At 44.0% G+C, this 21,525-nt stretch overlaps 1 protein-coding gene across 2 annotated transcripts; it reads left to right on the top strand.

Moving 5' to 3' along the window:
• The first annotated feature begins 8,373 nt into the window (after positions 1-8,373).
• Positions 8,374-13,945, top strand: LOC101341365 (C-C chemokine receptor type 5). 2 transcript variants are annotated; one of them, XM_023726365.1, is made up of 3 exons: positions 8,374-9,026; positions 10,298-10,365; positions 11,527-13,945. In XM_023726365.1, the coding sequence occupies exon 3, from the start codon at positions 11,538-11,540 to the stop codon at positions 12,597-12,599; it is 1,062 nt and encodes a 353-aa protein (XP_023582133.1). In that variant the 5' UTR covers positions 8,374-9,026; positions 10,298-10,365; positions 11,527-11,537; the 3' UTR covers positions 12,600-13,945. The 2 variants fall into 2 exon arrangements, with proteins under 2 accessions (XP_023582133.1, XP_004368517.1); XM_004368460.3 differs by lacking the exon at positions 10,298-10,365.
• The last annotated feature ends 7,580 nt before the right edge of the window (positions 13,946-21,525 follow it).

Genomic DNA, 21,525 nt, shown 5'->3' on the forward strand with positions numbered 1-21,525 from the left:
CGCGTAACGGGAGGAAAGTGTCCACATTCACTGTTATAAGGCCCTGAGTTGGGGGGTTGTTAGTTACATAGCACAAAAGCTGACTAGTAGATATGGTATATAGTGACCTTATAAATAAAATGCGGAAAAGTTATCTATTTGCTTTTTCATCATGAAATTCAATACAAGCAACACATCTGAGGATCTACCATGTGTCAGACTGGGATGGGTCCGTAAAGATGGACATGTTAACGCCCGTGCCCTTCAGAAGCTCCCGGTCCCAGAACTGCTGACCGGGGTGGGGGAGAGTGGTGTAGCCATAAGATACAACGCACTGTGTGGAGCACAGGAATAAAGCTCTATGGGAAATTTTTTAGAGCCCAAAGGAGAGGATATTTCTGCACCACAGTAATAATAGCTACAGCGGGCTCTTTTTGCAGCCAAAGAAACTGCCATTCAAAAGTTGCCAACTGTCTACACTTCTAAAAATTAAAACCTCAAGTCTCCTTTATTCTGGGGAGAACATTTGAGTGGTCTGTTTGAATTAAGCAGATGAAGGTAAGGAAAGTCCATTATTCCAAGCATTGGGTGTCATAAGACGGTTTTTGATGGAGGAGGGCTCACGTGGCCCACCCCACCCCACCTTCTTTGATCTGGGATGCTCGAAATAGCTGGGGACGTTTGCAGAATTTTACAAAGAGGCCCTGCAGCTTCCTGGGAGTAAGCCAACAGGACTCTATCCTTTCCCTTTTGCTTTTAATCATTCTTAAAACTTCCCTCACAAATTAAAATGGCCTCAGATGTGATAAGCCAGCAAGAAAGACCACCAAGGATCACCAAGGGGAACCTCACCATGAAAGAAGAATCTAGGCTGTGACCTGAACTCAGCAAGGTGGCCCACGAATTTAGGTGAGAATAGTTCTGGGTGAGGTGAGAGCTTGCGGTCAGAAATTTCTTCAGATGTTGCCAAGTGACCACCATGTTTGTATCTGTAGGAAAGAGATAGAGAGAGAGAACAACAGGTAGTGCAACGAAAGGCCTGTCGCTTGGGCAGGTCTGGCCTGGGGGGCATGGTGAGATCCCAGGCTACTTCCTCCCCTGACTTGAGAAGCTCTGCCAGATCACAGCCTAGCAAGCAAAGGTAAGGCATTGATTAATGTCTTATTTTGTCACTATCCCTATACGACCTCCAAATGTAATCAGTTCACAATATGAAATCGTTTTATTTCTCTCCAATAATTATTTCACCAGGGCCTAAGGGTTGACTGGATTCCAGAGGGCTGTGTATAGAGGAGGGGCATGTTCTAGTCCTTCATCCCCCTCCCACATCTCCCTTCCCAGCCCTTGCCCAGTGGTTGGCCTCAGGGAAACCTCCTGCCCGTCCCTCTCCTAGGCGTGGGATGACGGTGAGAGCAGGGGAGGAGGGCTAGGAAAAGGGCAAATGGATCTTTATCTAAGGGGCCCAGCAGTTAAGCGCTTGGCTGCTATCCAAAAGGTTGGTGATTCAAACCTACCCAGAGGTTCTGCAGGAGAAAAGACCTGGCCATCCGCTCCCATAAAGATTACAGCCTAGAAAACCCTATGCAGCAGTTCTACTCTGTCACATGGGATCACGATGAGCCAAAAGTAAACCTGACATCACCTAACAATAGCATCTTTAACCGGCTGCTGCTGCGGTCCACTCTGTGTTGGCCACAGGGCCCCAGTGTGGCAGGCACCTGGGTGGAGTGGTGCTTGTGTGGTCACTCAGAAGGCCTAAGGTCGTGGGGACTCCCACTCCCACTTCCTAGACTTGTGTTAATGAAAAGCAAAAAAAGAGGGAGGAGGAGGAGAGAAACAGAGGAACAGGAAAGCAAATGCAGACTACACCTGAGAACAGATGAACAGGAGCAAAGGGATGTGGTAGAGACACAGTGACCATTAAATCGTGCAAATCCCTTTTGTGACAAGACGTTTGTTAACCAGAAACTAGCTCAGGGTTTATCTCCTGCAAAGAATTTAACTTTCAGTAATTTGTGTTGCTTCCTGGGAGATAGTTCTAAAACTTTAGAATTTCATGAGGAGTTGCGGTGTCCTTATTACTTTAAAAACTCCAGACTCTACATCTGAGGGTTTGTGCAAATGAACGGGGGGTGCTGGCCAGGCCACAGAGACCACCTAGTAGAGATCACCTAGTTAGCTGATCTCAGTAGTGAGGGAGGAGTCAACTAATCATGTTAAGATTAGCCAATGGTTAATTTTCCACTCTGTTTCCTCCCTTCCTCCGTAAAGGAAACTGTGGTGGCATAGTGGTTAAGAGCTATGGCTGCTAACCAAAAGGTTGGCAGTTCAAATCCACCAGGCACTCCTTGGAAACCCGATTCTACTCTGTCCTATACGGTTGCTATGAGTTGGAATTGACTCGATGGCAACGGGTTCGTTTTTTTGGTTTTTTTTTCTCCTTAATACCTCATTGTAACTGGTTTGAAACAGGCTCTCCAATGTTTTCAGAGTGGACAGTCTCCCTGCGTGCGTACTGATTAACTCCTTGAGTAAACCCCATATGCTTTAATGTCTTTGTGCTTTGATTATTTTTGACACATGTGAGATCTCTCCTCAGATCAACTTCCCAGCCCCTCCCCGTACCCCCCAGCTGCTGGGATCAGCTCACCCAGACAGTAGGATCCAGGTAACTGTTCCAGCCCAGTTACCTGCGTTTTATCCCCTTGGTGCAGGGGCACACTCACATCCTTCGGACAACCTTGCTGCCTCACTTTCGTGCCCTGTGTCCACCCCATCCCCCTCTCCAACCCGTTTTCCTTTGCTCATCTATCTGCTGCCTAACGAGGCCCCACCCTGGAATGAGGTGCTGGCCTCCCCTACTTACAAGCCCCTAGTCCTCAAGTGATCCTCTGAGAGCCCCCTCCCTTGGCTTTGACAGAGGAGCATCACTCTGCTTCACATCAATCCTACCCACTCCTATGACCCTCCCTCCCCTGCTTGTCTCTTTATACAGACTGGTGTGGAAGGAGTTGCTGTGTGGTGATGGATGACTGGGCACAAGGCTGATTCTATCACCTCTTCCCAAGCCCTGGGAGAGGTGTCCGACCCCAGGTGTTGGTGGTTTTCTTCAGAATGTGGAGTACTTAACACCTTTTTGCACTCAGCGCTTGGCCCTGGTTGCCAGTGCTGGGGCACCCAGAAGAGTCCCAGATAATATCCTGTTATGCATAGAGCTGAATATACAGCGGCCGGTGTGATCTCACCCACTGAAAATCACAGTGGTCTATTAAGAACCTAAACTGGTACCTTAAAAAAAAATAAAGCCAGTTGCTGTCAAGTCGATTCCAACTCATGCCGACCTCATATGTGTCAGAGTAGAACTGTGCTCCATAGGGTTTTCAACGGCTAATTTTTGGAGATAAATCACCACGCCTTTCTTCCTAGACCATCTTAGTCTGGAAGCTCCACTAAAACCTGTTCAGCATCACAGTAACGCGCAAGCCTCCACTGGTGCTGCACATGAGATGCATTGACCAGGAATTTAATCCAGGTCTCCTGCATGGAAGGTGAGAATTTGGGCTCTGCTAGTTACAGGAGCCCTGGTGGAGCAGTGGTTAAGAGCTCAGCTGCTAACCAAACGGTCAGCAGCTCAAATCCACCAGCCACTCCTTGGAAACCCTATGGGGCAGTTCTACTCTGTCCTATAGGGTTGCTAAGAGTCAGAATTGACTCAATGGCAACAGGTTTGGTTTGATTTTTAAATATAGTTATGGCATTGTGTTGAATGAAAGAAGTCAGAGAGATAAGAGAACAGACTCTGTCAATCCATTTGCAGGAGTTAGAGAACAGTTCATCTAATTTGTGATGCTAGAGGTCTGAGTTACCTCTGGGAAGGTCACAAGAACATCATCTGGTATAATAGGAATATTCTCTATTTCAACCTGGGTGGTAGTTACATGGGTGGATGTATATTAAAACTGCGCCAAGCTGTACACCTAGGATTAATGCACTTTGCTGCATCTGAGTTATACTTTAGCATCTTGGTTATCTAGTGCTGCCATAACAGAAATACCACAGGTGGAGAGCTTTAACAAACAGACATTTATTCTCTCACAAATTAGGAGGCTAAAAGTCTAAATTCAGGGCATCAGCTCCAGGGGAAGGCTTTCTCTGTCGGCTCTGGAGGAAGGTCCTTGTCATCAATCTTCCCCCGGTCTAGGAGTTTCTCAGCACAGGGACCTCAGATCCAAAGGACACGCTCCCTTCCTGGTTCTTCATTCTTGGTGGTAGGAGGTTCCCTTGTCTCTCTGCTTGCTTCTCTCTTTTATATTTCAAAAAGATTGATTCAAGATACAACCTAATCTTGTAGCTTGAGTCCTGCCTCATTAACATAACACCTCTAATCCTGCCTCATTAACATCATAGAGGCAGGATGTACAACACACAGGAAAATCACATCAGAAGACAAAATGGTGGACAATCACATAATAATGGGAATCATGGCCTAGCCAAGTTGACACACATTTTTGGGAGACACAATTCAATCCATAGCACTCAATCAAAAAATAACATTTAAAGAACTACATTTATAAACAATTTTTAATAAGATAGACAAATGCTTATACTTTAATGTTTAGCAAAAAAGAAAGAAAAAAAAACAGCACACGGAATGGTATCCATGTGAAAACAATTGATCAAAATAGTATGCATGGGGAAAGTTCTGGGTTGAACATAATGTGTGTTAATAGGATTGTTCTGAGGTGGTGAGAGTACAGCTGTTTATTTTTACTTCCTATTTTTCTGTTTTCCCCAGTTTCAGACAATAAGCATGTATTGATTTTATAATTAGACATTTGCTTTAAAAAATAAAAGATTCATTCGCTACTTTTACAGCCCTCTCGCTGACCTAGAGTCAGCTCGAGCCCCAGGTATTTTCAGATGAGCTGCTGTCAGGCAGGGCTGCAGCTCCCTGTGCTCATGTAGTTGGCCCTTCAAACCCAAGCTAGTTCCTGAGCAGTGGCCAGAAATGGGAAAAGAGGGTGAAGCAACTGTTGGAATATGAGCTCAATGACTGGACGTGGCACCTAACCCAAAGGCAGCCACCTAAATCTGCCCCAGTGGAGACCTGGCATGAGACTCTTCCAAGATGAGCATAGAACCTAGAGTGACCAACTGATCAAAAGATCATTTCTCATGGGGAGGCTGAATGCAATACATATAATAATGAGAGCTTACTAGTTCATGTGATCTGGGGGGGCAGGGGGAAACAAAGCAAAAGGAGAAGCAGAGTCCGGGGAGCTAAGTCATAAGCATGGTAATCGGCTAGTTTTTGTTTGGGTTACTGTATCTGGAATGTTTCATTTATTAAATGCATGCATTTGATAAGGCATTAAAATATTCCACGCATCTTTGGGGTGAACCCCCATTCCCAGGGATGACCCGAACTCATCTCTATACCTAGAAAGCCTTTCAGCCTGTGAAACCTGACACTAATTCCCCCCAGTGTGTATTTTCCAAACCAATTTGGCCATGGAGTCACTTAGTATTTAAGGTGGAAGCCACCTTAGGAACCCCAGGTCTAGCCCGTCACTTGGCAGATGAGGAAATGGAAGCTCAGAGAGGGGAAGGTGTTGCCCAAAGTCACATAGAGAGTCAAAGGCATGGTCCGTGTGACTGAGTCTGCTCCACTACTCCACACTGCCCTCTGGGGGTGGGCATGCCTTCACGTCCTCCTCCACCCCACAACAGACACACAGAACACAGCGCAAAGCCGTGCTTCATGTGGTGAAAGAAAGAGCCAACCACGGTCACAATCAGAAATACAACATTTTGAACTGGATTGAACTGGGTCCTCACACTTCCAAAAATCATATCCACTCATAACCTCAAAGTATGACCTTATTTAGAAATAAGGTCTTTGCAGATGTAATTATTTAAGTTAAGCCGAGGTCATACTGAATGAGGATACTCTAATCCAACCACCCTAGTGTCCTTATAAGAAGGACATGTGAAGACACAGGAGACTCACAGGGGAGAAGGTCATGTGACGAGAGACAGAGATGGGAGTCATGCAGCTGCAAGCTAAGGAACAACGATTGACGGTAACCACCAGACGCAAGGAGAGAGGCAAGGAAGGATTCTTCCTAGAGCCTTCAGTGGGAGCAAGACCCTGCCGACATCTTGTTTTGAACTTCCAGCCTCCATAACCGAAAGAATGAATTTTTGTTGTTTTAGGCCACCCAGTTTGCGGTACGTCGTTAGCGCAGCCATAGGAAACTAGCGCACGTTTGTCCAGCAGTATCCGAGAGTTCCACACAAGTGCATTACCAGTGACCAGAAGCCTACTCTTCAAAGAACCAAAATTGTATTCATGTTGCCTATTTTGTGTGAAATTTTACACTAATTTATTTGTTACCCATTTTGTGTACTCTTTCTAGAGCATACATTTCTCTGCTTTGAACAGCCCCCTGAGGGCTGCTGTGTGCAGACATCCTCAAAAGGCCCTACACTTGTTACATCATTCAATCTTAACCACAGACTATCGAGTAGGGTTTTTGTTTTTGTTTTTTGCCCCCATTTTACAGATACAGAAACTAAGGCTTAGAGAGGTTCAATGACTTAGTCAGTCAAGCAGTAAATAATGAAGCTGGATTTCAACCCAATAGTGAGACTACAGAGTCCAGTTCCTCATCATTGGCTCTTGAATTGCACATACAGGATGAACGTGAATATTTTCTCAATGAGTCACTGTCCTTGGTATGATCACTGGTTACTGGACTCTGTTGTGACACAGACAGATGCCCTTGCACGGGGTGAGTCTTGATGATTGGGCTATTTCTGTGCTTTTCTGATGTTGCCCTAGGGGTCACTGCTTACTATTCTCCAAGCACCAACCACTGACTTCACCCTTTCAGCTCCTAGTTTTGCTGATACAGTCAGTCCTCTTTATCCGCAGGTTCCGCATCTGCCAATTCAACCAACCAAGGATAGAAAAAAAAAGTTCCAAAAAACAAATCCTGAATTTGCAGCTCTCTGAGCACTGCGCTGAATGCATGCAAATGAAGGGATGTGTAGGCATCCCCTGCTGTAGCCTCCCGCTGTCTCACAGATCCTCAGTCTCTCTCCAGCACTCGTTGTTTGAGCATTGTTCACCTCGGGGCTCATTCCTTCACTGCTTGTGTTGTGTGCATCCTTTGTTTCTGTGAAAAATGGGCTCCTAAAAAGCAATGAAGTGGTCAAAGCTATTCCTCCAAGGCTACGTGTGAGGGGTTGAGGAGAGAGAGAGGAAGGAGTGTCAGGCTAGGAAGGGATGGCTGGCCAGGTCTGTGAAGCACTCCAGCCTCCAGAACTTCAAGGTCACCAGCAAATCAGCATCACCTGATGCCCGGGCAGCATCAGCGTTCCCAGAAGAGCTCAAGAAACTCATAGAAGAGAAAGGCTGCCTTCCAGAGCAAGTCTTTCATTGTGATGAAACAATTATTTACGTTTAGGTTGTATTAGGCATTGTAAGTAATCTAGAGATGATTAAAGTATACGGGAGGCAGTGCAAATTTATATCCAAATACCACACCATCTCATATAAGGGACTTGAGCATCCGAGGATTTTGGTATCCATGGGAGTCCTGGAACCAATCCGCCATGGATACCGAGGGACAACTATACTAATCTGCTTTAGACAAGGATCCCAGTGAATCAATTTTGTTAGGATTTTATCTAAAATAAACTCTAAGAAAGGACTATTGAATGAGTAACTAAGAGTTTGATGTTTATTGAGTGTATCAAAAAACAAAACAAGAAAACAAAACTCATTGCTGTTGAGCCGATTCTGACTCATAGAGACCCTATAGGACAGAGTAGAACTGCCCCAGAGGGTTTCCAAGGAATGGCTGGTGAATTCAGACTGCCAACCTTTTGGTTAGCAGCCCAGTTCTTAACTACTGTGCCATCAGGGCTCCTACTGAGTGTATATTATGTGCTAAATGCTGAACATGGATGCCTCAGGTAATCTTCGCAACAAGCCAATGAAGCAACTGTTATTCAGCCCATTGCACAGATGAGGAAGCTAAGAGTAGAGCCAGGCTTCAAGCTCGGGCAGTTTGACTGCAGAGGTTACTTGCTTAGCCCCTGCATTAGGCTGCCTCCGTAGATTTGGGGGCATATAATTTTGCTGTTTGGGGGCCCCTTTGCCTCCCCTTAAATCATAAGCCAAAGCTCCTTATTCTACAGAAATGGAAGCCCAGAAAGGGGTCTTGTGGCTCAGGAAGGGCCAGGTGAAACCTCGGCTCTGCTGTGTTCTCAGCTTTGATGTCAATAGCTGAGGTTTTAGATAAGTAACCACCAAGAAAGCTTGATGTGACTGCATGCAGCAGCGTCACATAATTCTGAACTTGACCGTATACTTCTGCCAACTGCTGCCGACTTCATGTTGAAAATTTCTCATAGTTCCATACAGATGTGTCTTTGGAGTCAGAACCCTGTCACCTATATATCCGGACTGGCAAAGTGTCAGCACTCATAAATGCTGTCTGGTTTGGAGGGCTGCAAAATAGTGACTGTTTAGGGGGAAAATTCATAATGATGTGCCCCACTAGACACCCAGTCCTAGAGAAAGATGGATAAACTTGTTTAGCTCACAGGCGAAACTGTAGTTTAAACCTTCCAGACAACCAGATGTTTTAGTTAAGAGGGAAAAATAGTTGACTTTTGGGAAAACGAAAGTTTTAGACTAGATGGCTGTCGGTGTTCTTCTAGTTCTAATACCCTTTCATTCTTTCAATTTTCTAACACAGTCTGTGTAGCTCCATGAGCAGAGAACAAAAGGAGGCGCGTGAATTAACTTTCAGACTGAAGGTCTACTCTCTAGCCTATTTTAAGCTCAATTTACAGAAATAAAGAACTGCCCTTTGATTTTTTTTTCCTGCAATATACTTATTCATTAGAACTCCGCCCTTCTTCAGAAGAAACTGAGCATTTCCTACTTTTCTGCTGTCTATATGTTTGATTTGCACAGCTCAGCTGGCCAGAGGAGCTGAGACATCCGTTTCCCCTACAAGAAACTCTCCCCGGTAAGTCACCTCTTAGTCACTTTGCCTATTAGTTAGCTCGGCTTCTGGGATGAGTAAAAGCCTTGGCAGGAAACCCATAGAAGACATTTGACAAATACCAGGTGCTCAAAGAACTATCTGAAAATATAATCTTTAAGATAAAGAACAGTCAGAATTTGGAATGAGCTTCAGTCTGTGATAACATCAGAGGTACAGAACATGATCTCAAAGGAAAGATTTTAAAGGGAGCCAAATTATTTTTAAAAAAGAAAAACAAAACCCTCAAAAGAAAGATTTTCTGAGAGATGGGTCTTTGCTGCAATCTTGGCAGAGATGATCTTCTGTTAAGGAGAACAAAAATCTCCTGCATGGGATGCCCTTTGAAGGCTGGCACAGCCCAAGGTTGGGTCTAAGCCTGTTCTTCTCTGTCTGTTCCTAAAAAAGGGGGAAGCTTAATAGTTACCCAAATTAATATTGAATTACCAAAAACAAATTCCCTTTAAGATAGCAATTCCAGAGCACATTTTTGTATGATTCCTTTTCTGGCTCAGAATTTAAAGCTGTTATTTTGTCTGGGTGCTTCTCCCGGCTGCCTAATCTAATCTAATCTAATTAGTACGAGGAGTTTGAGACTCACAAGGGCTGATCAAAGAAAACTCTCAGCTAAAGAAGTAAAAGCTATACCAACCTTTCTGACCAGGGATACAATAGAAGATTCAGGAGGGAATGGGAGAAAAATGTGGAACAAAACTCAAATTCCTAAAAAAAAATATCCAGACATATTGGACTGATAGAGACTAGAGGAACCCCTGAGTCTATTGCCCTAAAATACACTTTGGACCTGGAATTGAAGCTATTTTTGCAGGTCACCTTTTAGCTAAATAATAGATTGGCTTATAAAATAAATAATATCACCTGAGAGTAATGTGCTCCCTTACACAACAACTATATGAGACCAAACGGTCAACATTTACCCGCAAGCAAAGACGAGAAGGCAAGGAGGGGAAAGGAATCTAGATTAATGGAAACAGGACCAACAGAATGGAAATGAGAATACTGACACATTGTGAAAATTGTAACCAATGGCATGGAACAATTTGTATAAAAATTGTTAAAAGGGAACTTAATTTGCTGTGTAAACTTTCATCTAAAACGTAACAAAATATTGTTCAAAAAAATAAATGAGTAAAAAAAAGAAAGAAGTGAAACTTAAGAGGACTGGCTCAGCCACATGGTTATGAAAGGAAGAAACTAACCCAGAACGTATGATATTTATTTTCTTGTTATGATAGATGTGTTTCTAAGGGTTATTAATTGTGGCAACACAGGAACGATGACAAACGCGAACCCTAGAGAGAAGGTAGGATGGCAATCTGGATTTTACAAATTGACTGTTGACTTCTATGACTTTCTCTGGGGGCTTGGGCATCAGCCCACTTCATTCTGACTACATGGAGGCACCAGGTTGAGGGTCGTGCTCTTTAGTTCCTTTTCCAAGGAGTGAGAGGCAGAGTAGAATTGCGTTCAAAATCGGTTGCTGACTAGCTGGGTAGCTTTCAGCAACATTCACCCTCTCTGCGCCTAGGGTGGAGGCGAGGGTCCTTGTGTGCAAAATGGAAACAGTAATGTCACCTGCTCCCTAGGGTGGCCTTGAGGATTAAATGAATGAATACGGGTGAAGCTTAGAACCGTGACCGCACTCTACATTAACAGTAGTACTAGCACGCTCTCTGCATGCTCTGTGATCTAACTCAGGGAAGGCGAGACTGCAAGGCAATGCTGGAGTTGACTTGACTTGACTCCGTTCCTTGAAATTGTCATCAGCGCTTTGCTCCACATTGCTATAGAAAACTAGCAGATTAAATTTAGTGAGATGATGTTTTCTTGAATTTTCCCAACAAGCCAAGCTCTCCACCTAGTGGGCAGCACAGAGAAGCTAGCAGCAAACCTTCCCCTCACTGCAAAAGTTCAGCATTTGGCCAAAAAAGGGAGCTCAGTTAAATGCAGAATTCTACGTATCAAGCTGGAAACATAATGTGTATCACGGTTTGTATTCATGGCAGACCACTAAGTACAACCAAAACTGTTGCCTTTGAGTTGATTCTGACTCCTGGTGACCCCACGTGTTGCAGAGTAGAACTGCTCCATAGGGTTTTCTTTGGCTGTAATCTTTACGGAAGCAGATCACCAAGGCTTTCTTCCATGGCGCTGCTGGCTGGGTTTGAACTGCCACCGTTTAGGTTAGTAGACAAGTGCAAACCGTTTGTGCCACCCAGGGAGCTAAGGTACACACATTCTGTTGTTGTTAGTTGTCATTTCTGACTCATGGCAACCCGATATATGCAGAGTAGAACTGTGCTCCATAGGATTTTCAAGGTTGTGTCCTTTCAGAAGCAGATCACCAGGCAGATCTTCCAAGGCACCTCTGTAGGTGGGTTCCTTCGGCTAGTAGTTAAGAGCTTAGCTGAATGTGCCACCCAGGGACTCACATACATTCTGGTGACTTTTTCTTTATTCACAGGATTGAGCAAAATGGATTATGAAACGACAAGTCCGATGTACTACGACATGGATTACAGTGCGTCGGAGCCCTGCCAAAAACTGGACGTGAGGCAAATCGCAGCCCGTCTCCTGCCTCCACTCTACTCGCTGGTGTTCATATTTGGTTTTGTGGGCAACATGCTGGTCGTCCTCACCCTGGTAAACTGCAAAAAGCTGAAGAGCATGACTGACATCTACCTGCTCAATCTGACCATCTCTGACCTGCTGTTTCTTCTCACCCTCCCGTTCTGGACTCACTATGCTACAAATGGGTGGGTCTTCGGGAATTCAGCATGTAAATTATTCACTGGGCTGTATCACACTGGCTATTTTGGTGGAATCTTCTTCATCATCCTCCTGACAATTGATAGGTACCTGGCGATCGTCCATGCTGTGTTTGCTTTAAAAGCCAGGACGGTCACCTTTGGGGTGGTGACAAGTGGGGTCAGCTGGGTGGTGGCTGGGCTTGTCTCTTTACCAGGAATCATCTTTACCAGATCCCAAAAAGAAGGTCTTCGTTATACATGCAGCCCTCATTTTCCATCAAGTCAGTATCATTTCTGGAAGAATTTCCAGACTTTAAAGATAACCATCTTGGGCTTGGTGCTTCCACTGCTTGTCATGGTCATCTGCTACTCGGGAATCCTGAAAACCCTCCTCCGGTGTCGAAACGAGAAGAAGAAGCACAAGGCTGTGAGGCTCATCTTCGCCATCATGATTGTCTACTTCCTTTTCTGGGCTCCCTACAACATCGTCCTTGCCCTGACCACCTTCCAGGAGCTCTTTGGCCTGGATAATTGCAATAGCTCTAACAGGCTGGACCAAGCCATGCAGGTGACGGAGACTCTTGGGATGACACACTGCTGCATCAACCCCATCATCTACGCCTTCGTCGGGGAGAAGTTCAGAAACTACCTCTTGGTGTTTTTCCGAAAGCATATCGCCAAACGCCTCTGCAAATATTGTCCATCCTTCCAGCTGGAGGCTCCCGAGCGAGTAAACTCAGTTTTTACTCGATCCACTGGGGAGCAGGAAATCTCTACAGGTCTGTGAGCTGGACTTTGTCATGCGCATGGCTCAGCTACACACAGCCTGTGGGCGGGAGAGACCTTTTCAAAAGGGAAGTTACTGCCACAGAGGGCCTGAGTGTCACCCATCTCTTTGGCATCTGTTTTAAAAATATTAGATATTTAAGCCCATCCATTCTAGAAAGCCTAATCAAAATACATTGATGAAATAGCAATCTTTTCATCTTCCCTCCACATACATCTACTTATTGGCAATCTCTTCCTTCACTGCAAGTATTTATTACAGAAAAAAAAGAAAAAAGTCCTTAGAGAATTGCTGATTCCTGAGTTTGGATACCTGAACAGGAATAACAAAATTAATCAAGAAATTTATTGTAGCATTTCTTGCCTTGAGCGAGCCAGTGTGCAGGTTGTAAATATGCTTAACACAAGGTCCTTGTCCTGCCTTGGGGAGAAAAGTCATGAACACCCAGCTAAGGAATAACATCTGCCACGTGTGGTTTCCCCTGGAAGGTATATATGGCGCTTAAGCTCCATAGGGGTTCAGAGCCAGGTGAAAGCCTGCAGCCGGTGAGAGCTGGGAAAGCTTCTTAACGAAGGAAGGATTTGAGTTGGACGGTGTGTGATAGAGGAGAGGAAAGCAGAACTTCAGGCTGCGCTGAAGGTTCTGCGTGAGCAAAGCTTGGCTAGGGGAAGACATGCGGCTGGTTGGGAGGACCCTTGGGAAGAAGGGCAAGGCTGGATCACATTCCACCAAAGTTTGTGAGTGGAGCAGGGAGATGCAGTGGCCAGGGTTGCAGAAGGCACATTCCTGGGAAGGTGACTGATTAGGGTGAGGATCCCAGCAAACACTTAGGCCAGGATAAGGAGGGGTTCACTAGGGTGGAGGCACTGGGGATGAGAAGGCGGGCGTATCTGTGCAGCACTTGGATGCAGAGTCAGCAGGACTTAGGGGTGGATTTGGGTTGGAGGTGAGGGGCAAAGAAGAGACAGAAAGAACCCCTATCTTCAAGAGAGTGCAAGTTGAAGATGCCTTTAAGGAGACATCCAAAACACTAGACTTATGAAGACGGGAGCTTGAGGTCTAGAGACACATTTTCAGTCAGATATGAGATCTAGGTGAGGAATGATCAGACAATGTTATGGGATGAATGGTGTCCCCATAAAATACGTGTTGGAATCCTAACCACTATACCTGTGAATGTAATCCCATTTGGGAATAGGGTTTTCTTTATTGTGTTAATGAGGCTTATCAGCGTAAGATGTGTCTTAAACCTACTTTTGAGATATAAAAAGAGCAGATTAGACACAGAGAAAGCAACCACAAGAAGGGGAAAGATAGATGCCATGTGGAGATCCCCAAGGAACCGAGGAACGCTAGGGCTAGAGAAGCTGAGAAAAGGACCTTCCCCCAGAGCAGAGACAGAAAGCCTTCTGCTAGAGTCAGCTCCCTGAATTCAGACTCCTAGCCTCTCAAACTGTGAGAAAATAAATTTTTGTTCTTTAAAGCCAACCACTTGTGTTATTTTGTTACAGCAGTACTAGATAACCAAGACAGACAGTTCATTAAACTGCAGAGCTTTGTAGGTGCAGAGCAGAGTCTCCCAAGAGGCGAGGGAAGCCGGGATGACCAACATTCTCCCTGCACAGGACACACCAGTGTAGGTATCATTTTCTGGAGTCAACATTGAGAGGCAAAGGGGAGAAGGAACACATTCATTTGGAAACAGGCAGCCTTGAGCTCTGTGAACCACAAAGAGTACAACATACCAACCTCTGTGTTTCAGACTGAGTGTGGGGGCTTTAGATACTGACGCTTTCCAGAAGCCTTCTGCAGACAAACCCTGCCCAAACACTAAGGGGCTCACTTGTTTCAAAGGGAGAGTTATAACTTCTTTTTTTTTTTTTTTTGCAGTTGCTAGTTATATAATTTGTAAGTACCTGAAATTGTTTTGAACTTTTGGGTAGCCGTGACTGTCATAGTGAAGATTAGGTGGGGAATCATACGGGAGTGATACTCACTCAGGGGATTAAAGGTGTTGGAATAATAAGAGGTGTTACTGATTTTTCTCAGGCTCCAAAACATGAAGCTTGAGGTCTGTGGTTGTCTGTGCTAAGTGCATGGAAGATCTTTCTCTTTGTTCTTAAGGTTGTTGAGAGTCATAAGTAGCACATGACCCCAGTTTCTGGGTCAATTCAAATACATTCTGATGCCTTTTTCTCTATGTGTACATTCTTATGTACATATAAAGTTACAAATGGTTTGACGGAAAATATACATCTTCTAAAAACTACTGTCTAAAAATAATGTATTGTGTTCTTGTTCTTCGATTCACATGTACATTTAGAGAATAGCACATAAAACTGCAGAGGCTTTGTAAGTCCCAAAAGGTCAATGATTACTTTAAAAACAAAGATGAGAAGGTAAGCAGGCAGGAAAACCAGATTACTGGAAATGGAACAGTGGGAACGGAAGTAATGAGAATGCTCACCATTTGTGGTGTGAAGAATGTAATCAATGTCACTGAACAATCTGAGTAGAAATTGTTGAACGGGAACCTAATCTGCTGTGTAAACTTTCACCAAAAATGCAATAAAATATTATTTTTTTTGAAAAATTTTTCGTAAGTAGCTGTTTTGGAAAACTTCCTTGGGGGTAGGGAAAAATATATACACAGAGAGAGAGAATTGTAGTTCCTTCAAAATATTTTTAAAAGTTTGCCCTATCCCTGAGACAAATTGCTAGAATCATTTGTATTTAAAGATGATACTTGTAAAGGTATGGGGTTGCTGAGTAATTTAACCTGAAAACTTATTAATTTCACATTTAATTGTCCTACTTAAGCGAAAGAGTTGACATGTTTCCAAAAAGAAAATTGATGTGTGTTTAAGCATATGTCATTTGTCTGTATTTGAAAATGCCGAAGACAAGTGTTAAAACAGAAACAGGAGTTGACAGATTCCTCTGAATGTGTGGGAACATTCACAAAGGCCACTGGTCAATCTGAAATGAATCCAAAAACAGATAAAAAGAAATAGTGCAATGATAGCTAATCATAAAATCACAAACCCCCTCTGGGATAAGACAACTGTGATAACCATGAAGTCATTTAAAGTTTATCTTGTGCAATTTCAAGTGAATGGGGACCATAGCAACCACCTAGTAACCCGATGTCAGCTGATCTCAGAAAGGGGGGGCAGGATTTCAATCAATCCTGTTGAGACTAGACAATGGTTTATTTTTTTCTGTTTCCTCCTCTTCCCATTAAAAGTCTCACTGTAACAAGCCTGCATCGAGCCGTTTGCTTTTTAGAAACAAAATGATCTCCTTCTATGCATACAGAGTAGCTGCTCAAATAAACCCTACACACTTTAATTTATTGGTGCTTTGATTTTTTTTTTTCTTTTTTTTTTTTTTTTTTGCACAATTAATGCAGTGGCCTGGCCTTTTATCCCTAGTCCTGAGTTGCAGGCACATGATATGTGAGGAAGAGGTTGGTTGCTATAAAGGTTTCTTTTCTTTCATCTCAATCCCTCCAAAAACATTGGCTACAATCCAGTGATGGTAATAGTAAACACCTGGATGCAGTGCACGTGTCTCATATCCTGAGCGCCCCAGGTAGAGAGGATTCTAAAGCACTGGCCATGGTCACACTCAGAGATGACGCATGAGCAGAAGACAGATGACGGAACTGGTTCTTAGGATGGCCTCTCAATGACACTTGAAGGACTATCTTACATCCTTTTGACCGAAAGGTGGAATGAACCAAGGAAGGATGCGAGGGGGTGGGACTAGAATATAGGGAATGAATCAAAGAGAAGCGAGATACATCCCGTATGATGAAGACAGCCACCATGGGGCAGTTGGCAGATGTCAATTCTTAAGGCTGGTGTCCAGGTACTCCTTATCCCCTTTCTATCTTATTAAAGAATGAATCTAATGTTAACATGAAGAAAAAGCTATCAGAGGTGTCTGCAGTCTTTCCAGGGCCTATCCCAACCACTTCCTGGGGCCATTCCTTTACTCCTTGTTTTCCTGCATCTGGATCCTCTGAGCTCCTCCCTTGCTTTGAAGGTCCCTCCGCTCTCCATCTCTTCTTTCCCTGTCCCTTGATTTAGGAAATAATATTGGAGTTATTATTCCCTGTCCTTAAGCATAAAGAATGTGACCCAGCTGGAACTGGGCTCACAAGGGCTCACGAGGACTCACAAGGACACATCAACTGGGCCCTGAGGCATAAAGACGACAGCTAAGATAATCTTTCTGGGAACCTTTCACATAAGCCAATCGAACAGAACACAAAAGACTTTTCACTCTTACCTTTTTCTATTAGCATTTAGTAAATAGAAATTTGTTGAACCAGTGAAAACCCTCCTGACGTTATAGGGTCGCTATGAGTCAGAATCGATTCTACACAATGGGTTTGTTTTTTTTTTTTTGTTTGGTATGTTCTCGTGAGAATGTACTTATGGTGAGAATAAGCTATTGCCAGTCTTTTTCCGGTCATAGTGGTAATTTTCTCTTTTACACTGTTCATTGTTTCCAGGGTGTTAATGGCTTCCTGCTTTTCTAGCTTCTGAACAGTGAATAATGCCTTTCCAATAAGAAATAATGCATTGATGTGGTACTTTTCAAGAAATTGGAACTCATATAAGTTCTTCTTACTCTGCATTCAATCTTAGTGCCCAATCATTGCTTCCATGTGTAGCAGGTGGAATGCTCCCTTGTGACCAGTTCTGCAGTATTCTATGGCAGCTGTTTCTGCTTCCTAGCTGTTAGTACTGCTTTTGTTATAATGAAGAATACATAGTAGTGGTAATTTTCCTGAGATTCAAATTCCTTTAGTTTTATTTATTTTGCTTCTAAGTACTGCTTTTGCAGTAATGAAGACTGCATTGTAGTGGTAATTTTCCTGATATAAAAAATCCCTTGGCTTTTGCAGTAAGGAAGAATGCATTGTACCATGTTTCAAAAAGTTTCATGAAAAATACTAAAAAGGCGAAGAAAGAGACTAGAATAAAATGTGTGTGCAGTCATTGCCAGGTGCCTTCATATTTTATCTCGTATTTTGCAAATTTTCAAGGAATAATATTTAAAAATTTAAAAAAAAATTATTTTATCATTGACTCATATTTGGCAGGATTTACGTCATCCAGGATCTGCTGGGATACATGTGATCCCAGATAATGGATATTGAAATCCATAACATAACAAAAATTCTGAACTGGTTCTTTAATCAGCATTCCTTCATTAGCGAAAACACATAGTATCGACAAAAAATTCACAGGAGAAAATAATTGGATCCTGAAAGGGTTAAGAACATTGGACTATACTGCCCCCCTGTGGCCACTTTAGCAAAACAACAAAGCCCCCCTGCAGCCCGACTTTCTCTCAGTCATTCTGTGCGCATTGTTCACAGAGAATATAAACTGAATATTTTTATACTCAGCAGTTTCATGTCTGTCTCTGATGGCGCCATTCTGCCTGTGGACAAGAAGTATTTCCACAGTGGCTCAGAGTGGATGATGTACAGCTCTGGTTGTTTCTGGAGGACAGGAGCAACATCAGTGAAGGACAGAGGTGGAACCTGTGGTAAAATGAAGGTCCCAACCTCCCGAACAAATCTCCACAGAGCCCTGGACTCACGGCCTCACAACAAGGCCAGAAAAGTCTTTCTGTCAAAGCATTTTTCATAGTCCGTAAAATGCCCCAAGACCTTCCGACCTTTCTCTTCGTAATCCTGTGTGTCCATCTATGTGAAGCAATCAAATACAGTTGGGATATAGGTGAGTTTCTTTTTTATTCACATTTTTCTTTCTGCATTACCGTTAATGCATCCATTGGTTAAACCATCTTACAGAGTAGTATCATTTGAAGACAGATAGTTTCTTATTAGTTGCTCAAACCCCTCACTTTACAGGTGAAGAGGAGAGCCCATCCCAATCCCCAGAGCTGACTGAGCCGGTCTGACATGGGTCTAAGCATCTGGTATGTCTTTAATTGCTCACAGTGCTCCCCATGAGCAGCCAATGGTGAAACACTGAGTAGGAGATGTGGGAGCAGTTCTAACTCCCATCACTATTGGCACCTGTGTTAATGTAGGGTCCTTGGGCGTGGAATTTGGGATCCCTTGGAAACTCTATGGGGCAGTTCTACTTTGTCCTATAGGGTCGCGATAAGTCAAATCAACTCGACAGCAACAGGTTTTTTTTGAGGTGGCACTGTGGTTAAAGTGCTCGGCTGCTAACCAAAAGGGGCACCAGCTGCTCTGTGGGAGAAAGGGGTGGCAGTCTGCTTCCATAAAGATTACAGCCTTGGAAACCCTATGGGGCAGTTCTACTCTGTCCTACAGGGTCACTATGAGTCAGAATTGACTCTACGGCAATGGGTTTCGTTTTGGGTGAGGCCTGGAATTCATGAGGCCATGCTGATGGCAGAGTCCTTGGGTGGTGCAAACAGTTAACGCTGTCAAATGGTAACCAAAAAGTTGGGAGTTCAAGTCCACCCAGAGGAACCTCAGAAGACAGACCTGGTGATCTACTCCTGGAGAATCAGCCATTGAAGGCCTTGTGGAGCACAGTTCTACACATGGGGTCACCATGAGTCAGAATGAACGGCAGCTGGTCGTGGTGGTCGTGGATGCTCATGGCACTGGCTTAATCTCACCTGTACGCTGGAATTACCTGGGAAGTTTTTAAAAAGTAACAGTTGGGCCCCACCCCCAGCGATTCTGATTTAATTGGTCTGTGATGTGTCCTATGGCTTGGGACTTTCAGAAGTTCTCCAGGTGATTCCAAGTGTAGCAAAGTTTGAGAACACTGCTTAAAGCATGTCGGACAACATCTAGACAGTGAGTTGTGCTAGAGCAGAGGAGCGCCGTTGTCTGCAGAAGAGCTTGCCCCACCTGGAAGGGAGGAACATGTAGCTCGGGGAGAGTCAGAATTCAGTGACTTGATTTCCACAACAGAATGTTACCTCTGTCTTCCCCCAAGCTGGCTTTTAAAGCATACAAACCTGGACTTAATTGGCAATATAAAATATCTGTGTTTGAGGTTCCAAGTGTTTAGCTTTCATTCCTGGTTTTGGATTATGTCTTGATGAATCCTTTCCAGGTGAAAAGTAAACAGAATGGGGTGTCTGGTGCCCATGCTTAGCATGGCAATTCAAGAGAGAACAAGTCTTATGTATAAAAAGGTCCATCTGAGATGTTTTAGATTTAGATAGATTTTACTTATTTTGGCAAAAGAATTCTCCTCACCCATGTCCTAGTCCTTCTGGTAAGCCATCCCCTTTAACTCCGTCCAGTATAGCATGATTCCTGAAGAACTGGAAGCTGTGGCAGTCCATGGCTTTCCTGGGTAATGCAATTTTAATCCTACAGGAAAAGTAAGAAAGTTATCATTAAAACCACAACAGCCTGGCATGTGGTTTTGATGTGGCCATTGGCTACTGTACTGAATAGTACAGACCTGGCATATGGTAGATATTCAATAAATACCAGTATAATTCGGACTCTGGCATCAGGGAGCTCTAGGTCTAAAATACTAAGCAAGTTACTTAATGCTTCTAAGCCTCAGTTTCCTCATCTGTAGTATGGGGCTAATAATAATACCTGCCTCATAGGTTTGTTTGGAGGATTAAATGAGAAACTGCATGTTAAGGGCTTAACACAGTGCCTGGCACATAGATGTTCTTATAGTTGTTAGCTGCTTTCATACTAATTAATCAGATTGGAATTGAGCTCCCCAGAAGAGTGCTCATAAGTATGGAGGCCAATCCAACTCCCTTTATGCAGTGAAATAGAAGCACTGGAAGGCCTGGGTCAATAGAAGGGTCTTTGGGTAATAGTTGGAAACGGCCTCACAACTTATAGCATTGTGTTCAATCTGTGTATCACCTTTTGAATGCCTCTCTGGTGGTGCAGTGGTTAAGAGCTTGACTGCTAACCAAAAGGTTCGCAGTTCGAATCCACCAGCTGCTCCTCAGAAACCCTGTGGGACAGTTCTATTCTTTCCTATAGGGTCACTATGAGTCAGAATCGACTTGGTCGCAATTAACCTAATTAACCCCATCATAATTCTGGTCTGATATAGACTCTACAGCTCAAGACAAACTGAGAGAATGGGGGCTGCAGGCCAGCAGCCCACACCCCTCCCTCTGGGATTCACACAGAAGCATACACCGAGGAGAAACAAAGTAGGAATTAATGTGCTAAGAACTAGGCAAGCACTGAATACCAAAGAGAAGCTCTGGGAAAGCTCCATGGCAGACATGGCTTAGGTACAGTGTGCTTTCTTACCCACACCCATAATCTACACTTGGGACCCACACCCTCAGGTGTGCCTGTGGAAAAGGGGTGCAATAAACAGACCCCAAGTTCACACCTCCTCCAATGGAGGCCAGCAGGGTCAGGGTGTGAGAAGAATGGGAAGTGTCTTTCAACTGTCCCCTAAGAAGGGAAAGAGAACTTGAGTGGAAGTTCTGCCCTTCCTCTGAGCAGAAGCCAAAACATGGGGAAAGGGGAAGTGAGCGAGTCTCCCCAAAGCACTTCAGCTCTGCATTAACCTTTTACAGATCAACATTCAGCATTCATTCACTCAACAAACGTTTACTGAGGACCTACTACGTGCAAGACACCAAACTATGCCATGAAAGAGAGTCCCTGTCCTCATGAGAGTCACTATTTAAGGAGAAAGGCAGGCATATAAAGTTACACTGCTGTTTGAAAAGTGCAGAGAAGGGTAAGTTATCCCAACCCAAGGATACGGCCATTGGGAAAGCGATCCGGGAGGACGTATTGCTGCAGTTGAGTCCTAAGGGTGGCTTAGAAGTGACTTAGGGGGAACATGGGAGAAGCAACAATATATACACTTGTGCAGAGGTGAAATAATGCAAACCCCAAGTCAAGGATGAGATAGAGAGATGACAGATAGATAGATAGACAGACCAA

The sequence above is a fragment of the Trichechus manatus genome, unplaced genomic scaffold (assembly GCF_000243295.1).
Source record: "Trichechus manatus latirostris isolate Lorelei unplaced genomic scaffold, TriManLat1.0 scaffold00001, whole genome shotgun sequence".
In the NCBI taxonomy this organism is placed as follows: Eukaryota; Metazoa; Chordata; class Mammalia; order Sirenia; family Trichechidae; genus Trichechus; species Trichechus manatus.

Excerpts from the sequence above, each read along its gene's own strand:
- LOC101341365 (XM_023726365.1), top strand. The coding sequence starts at position 11,538 with ATGGATTATGAAACGACAAGTCCGATGTACTACGACATGGATTACAGT.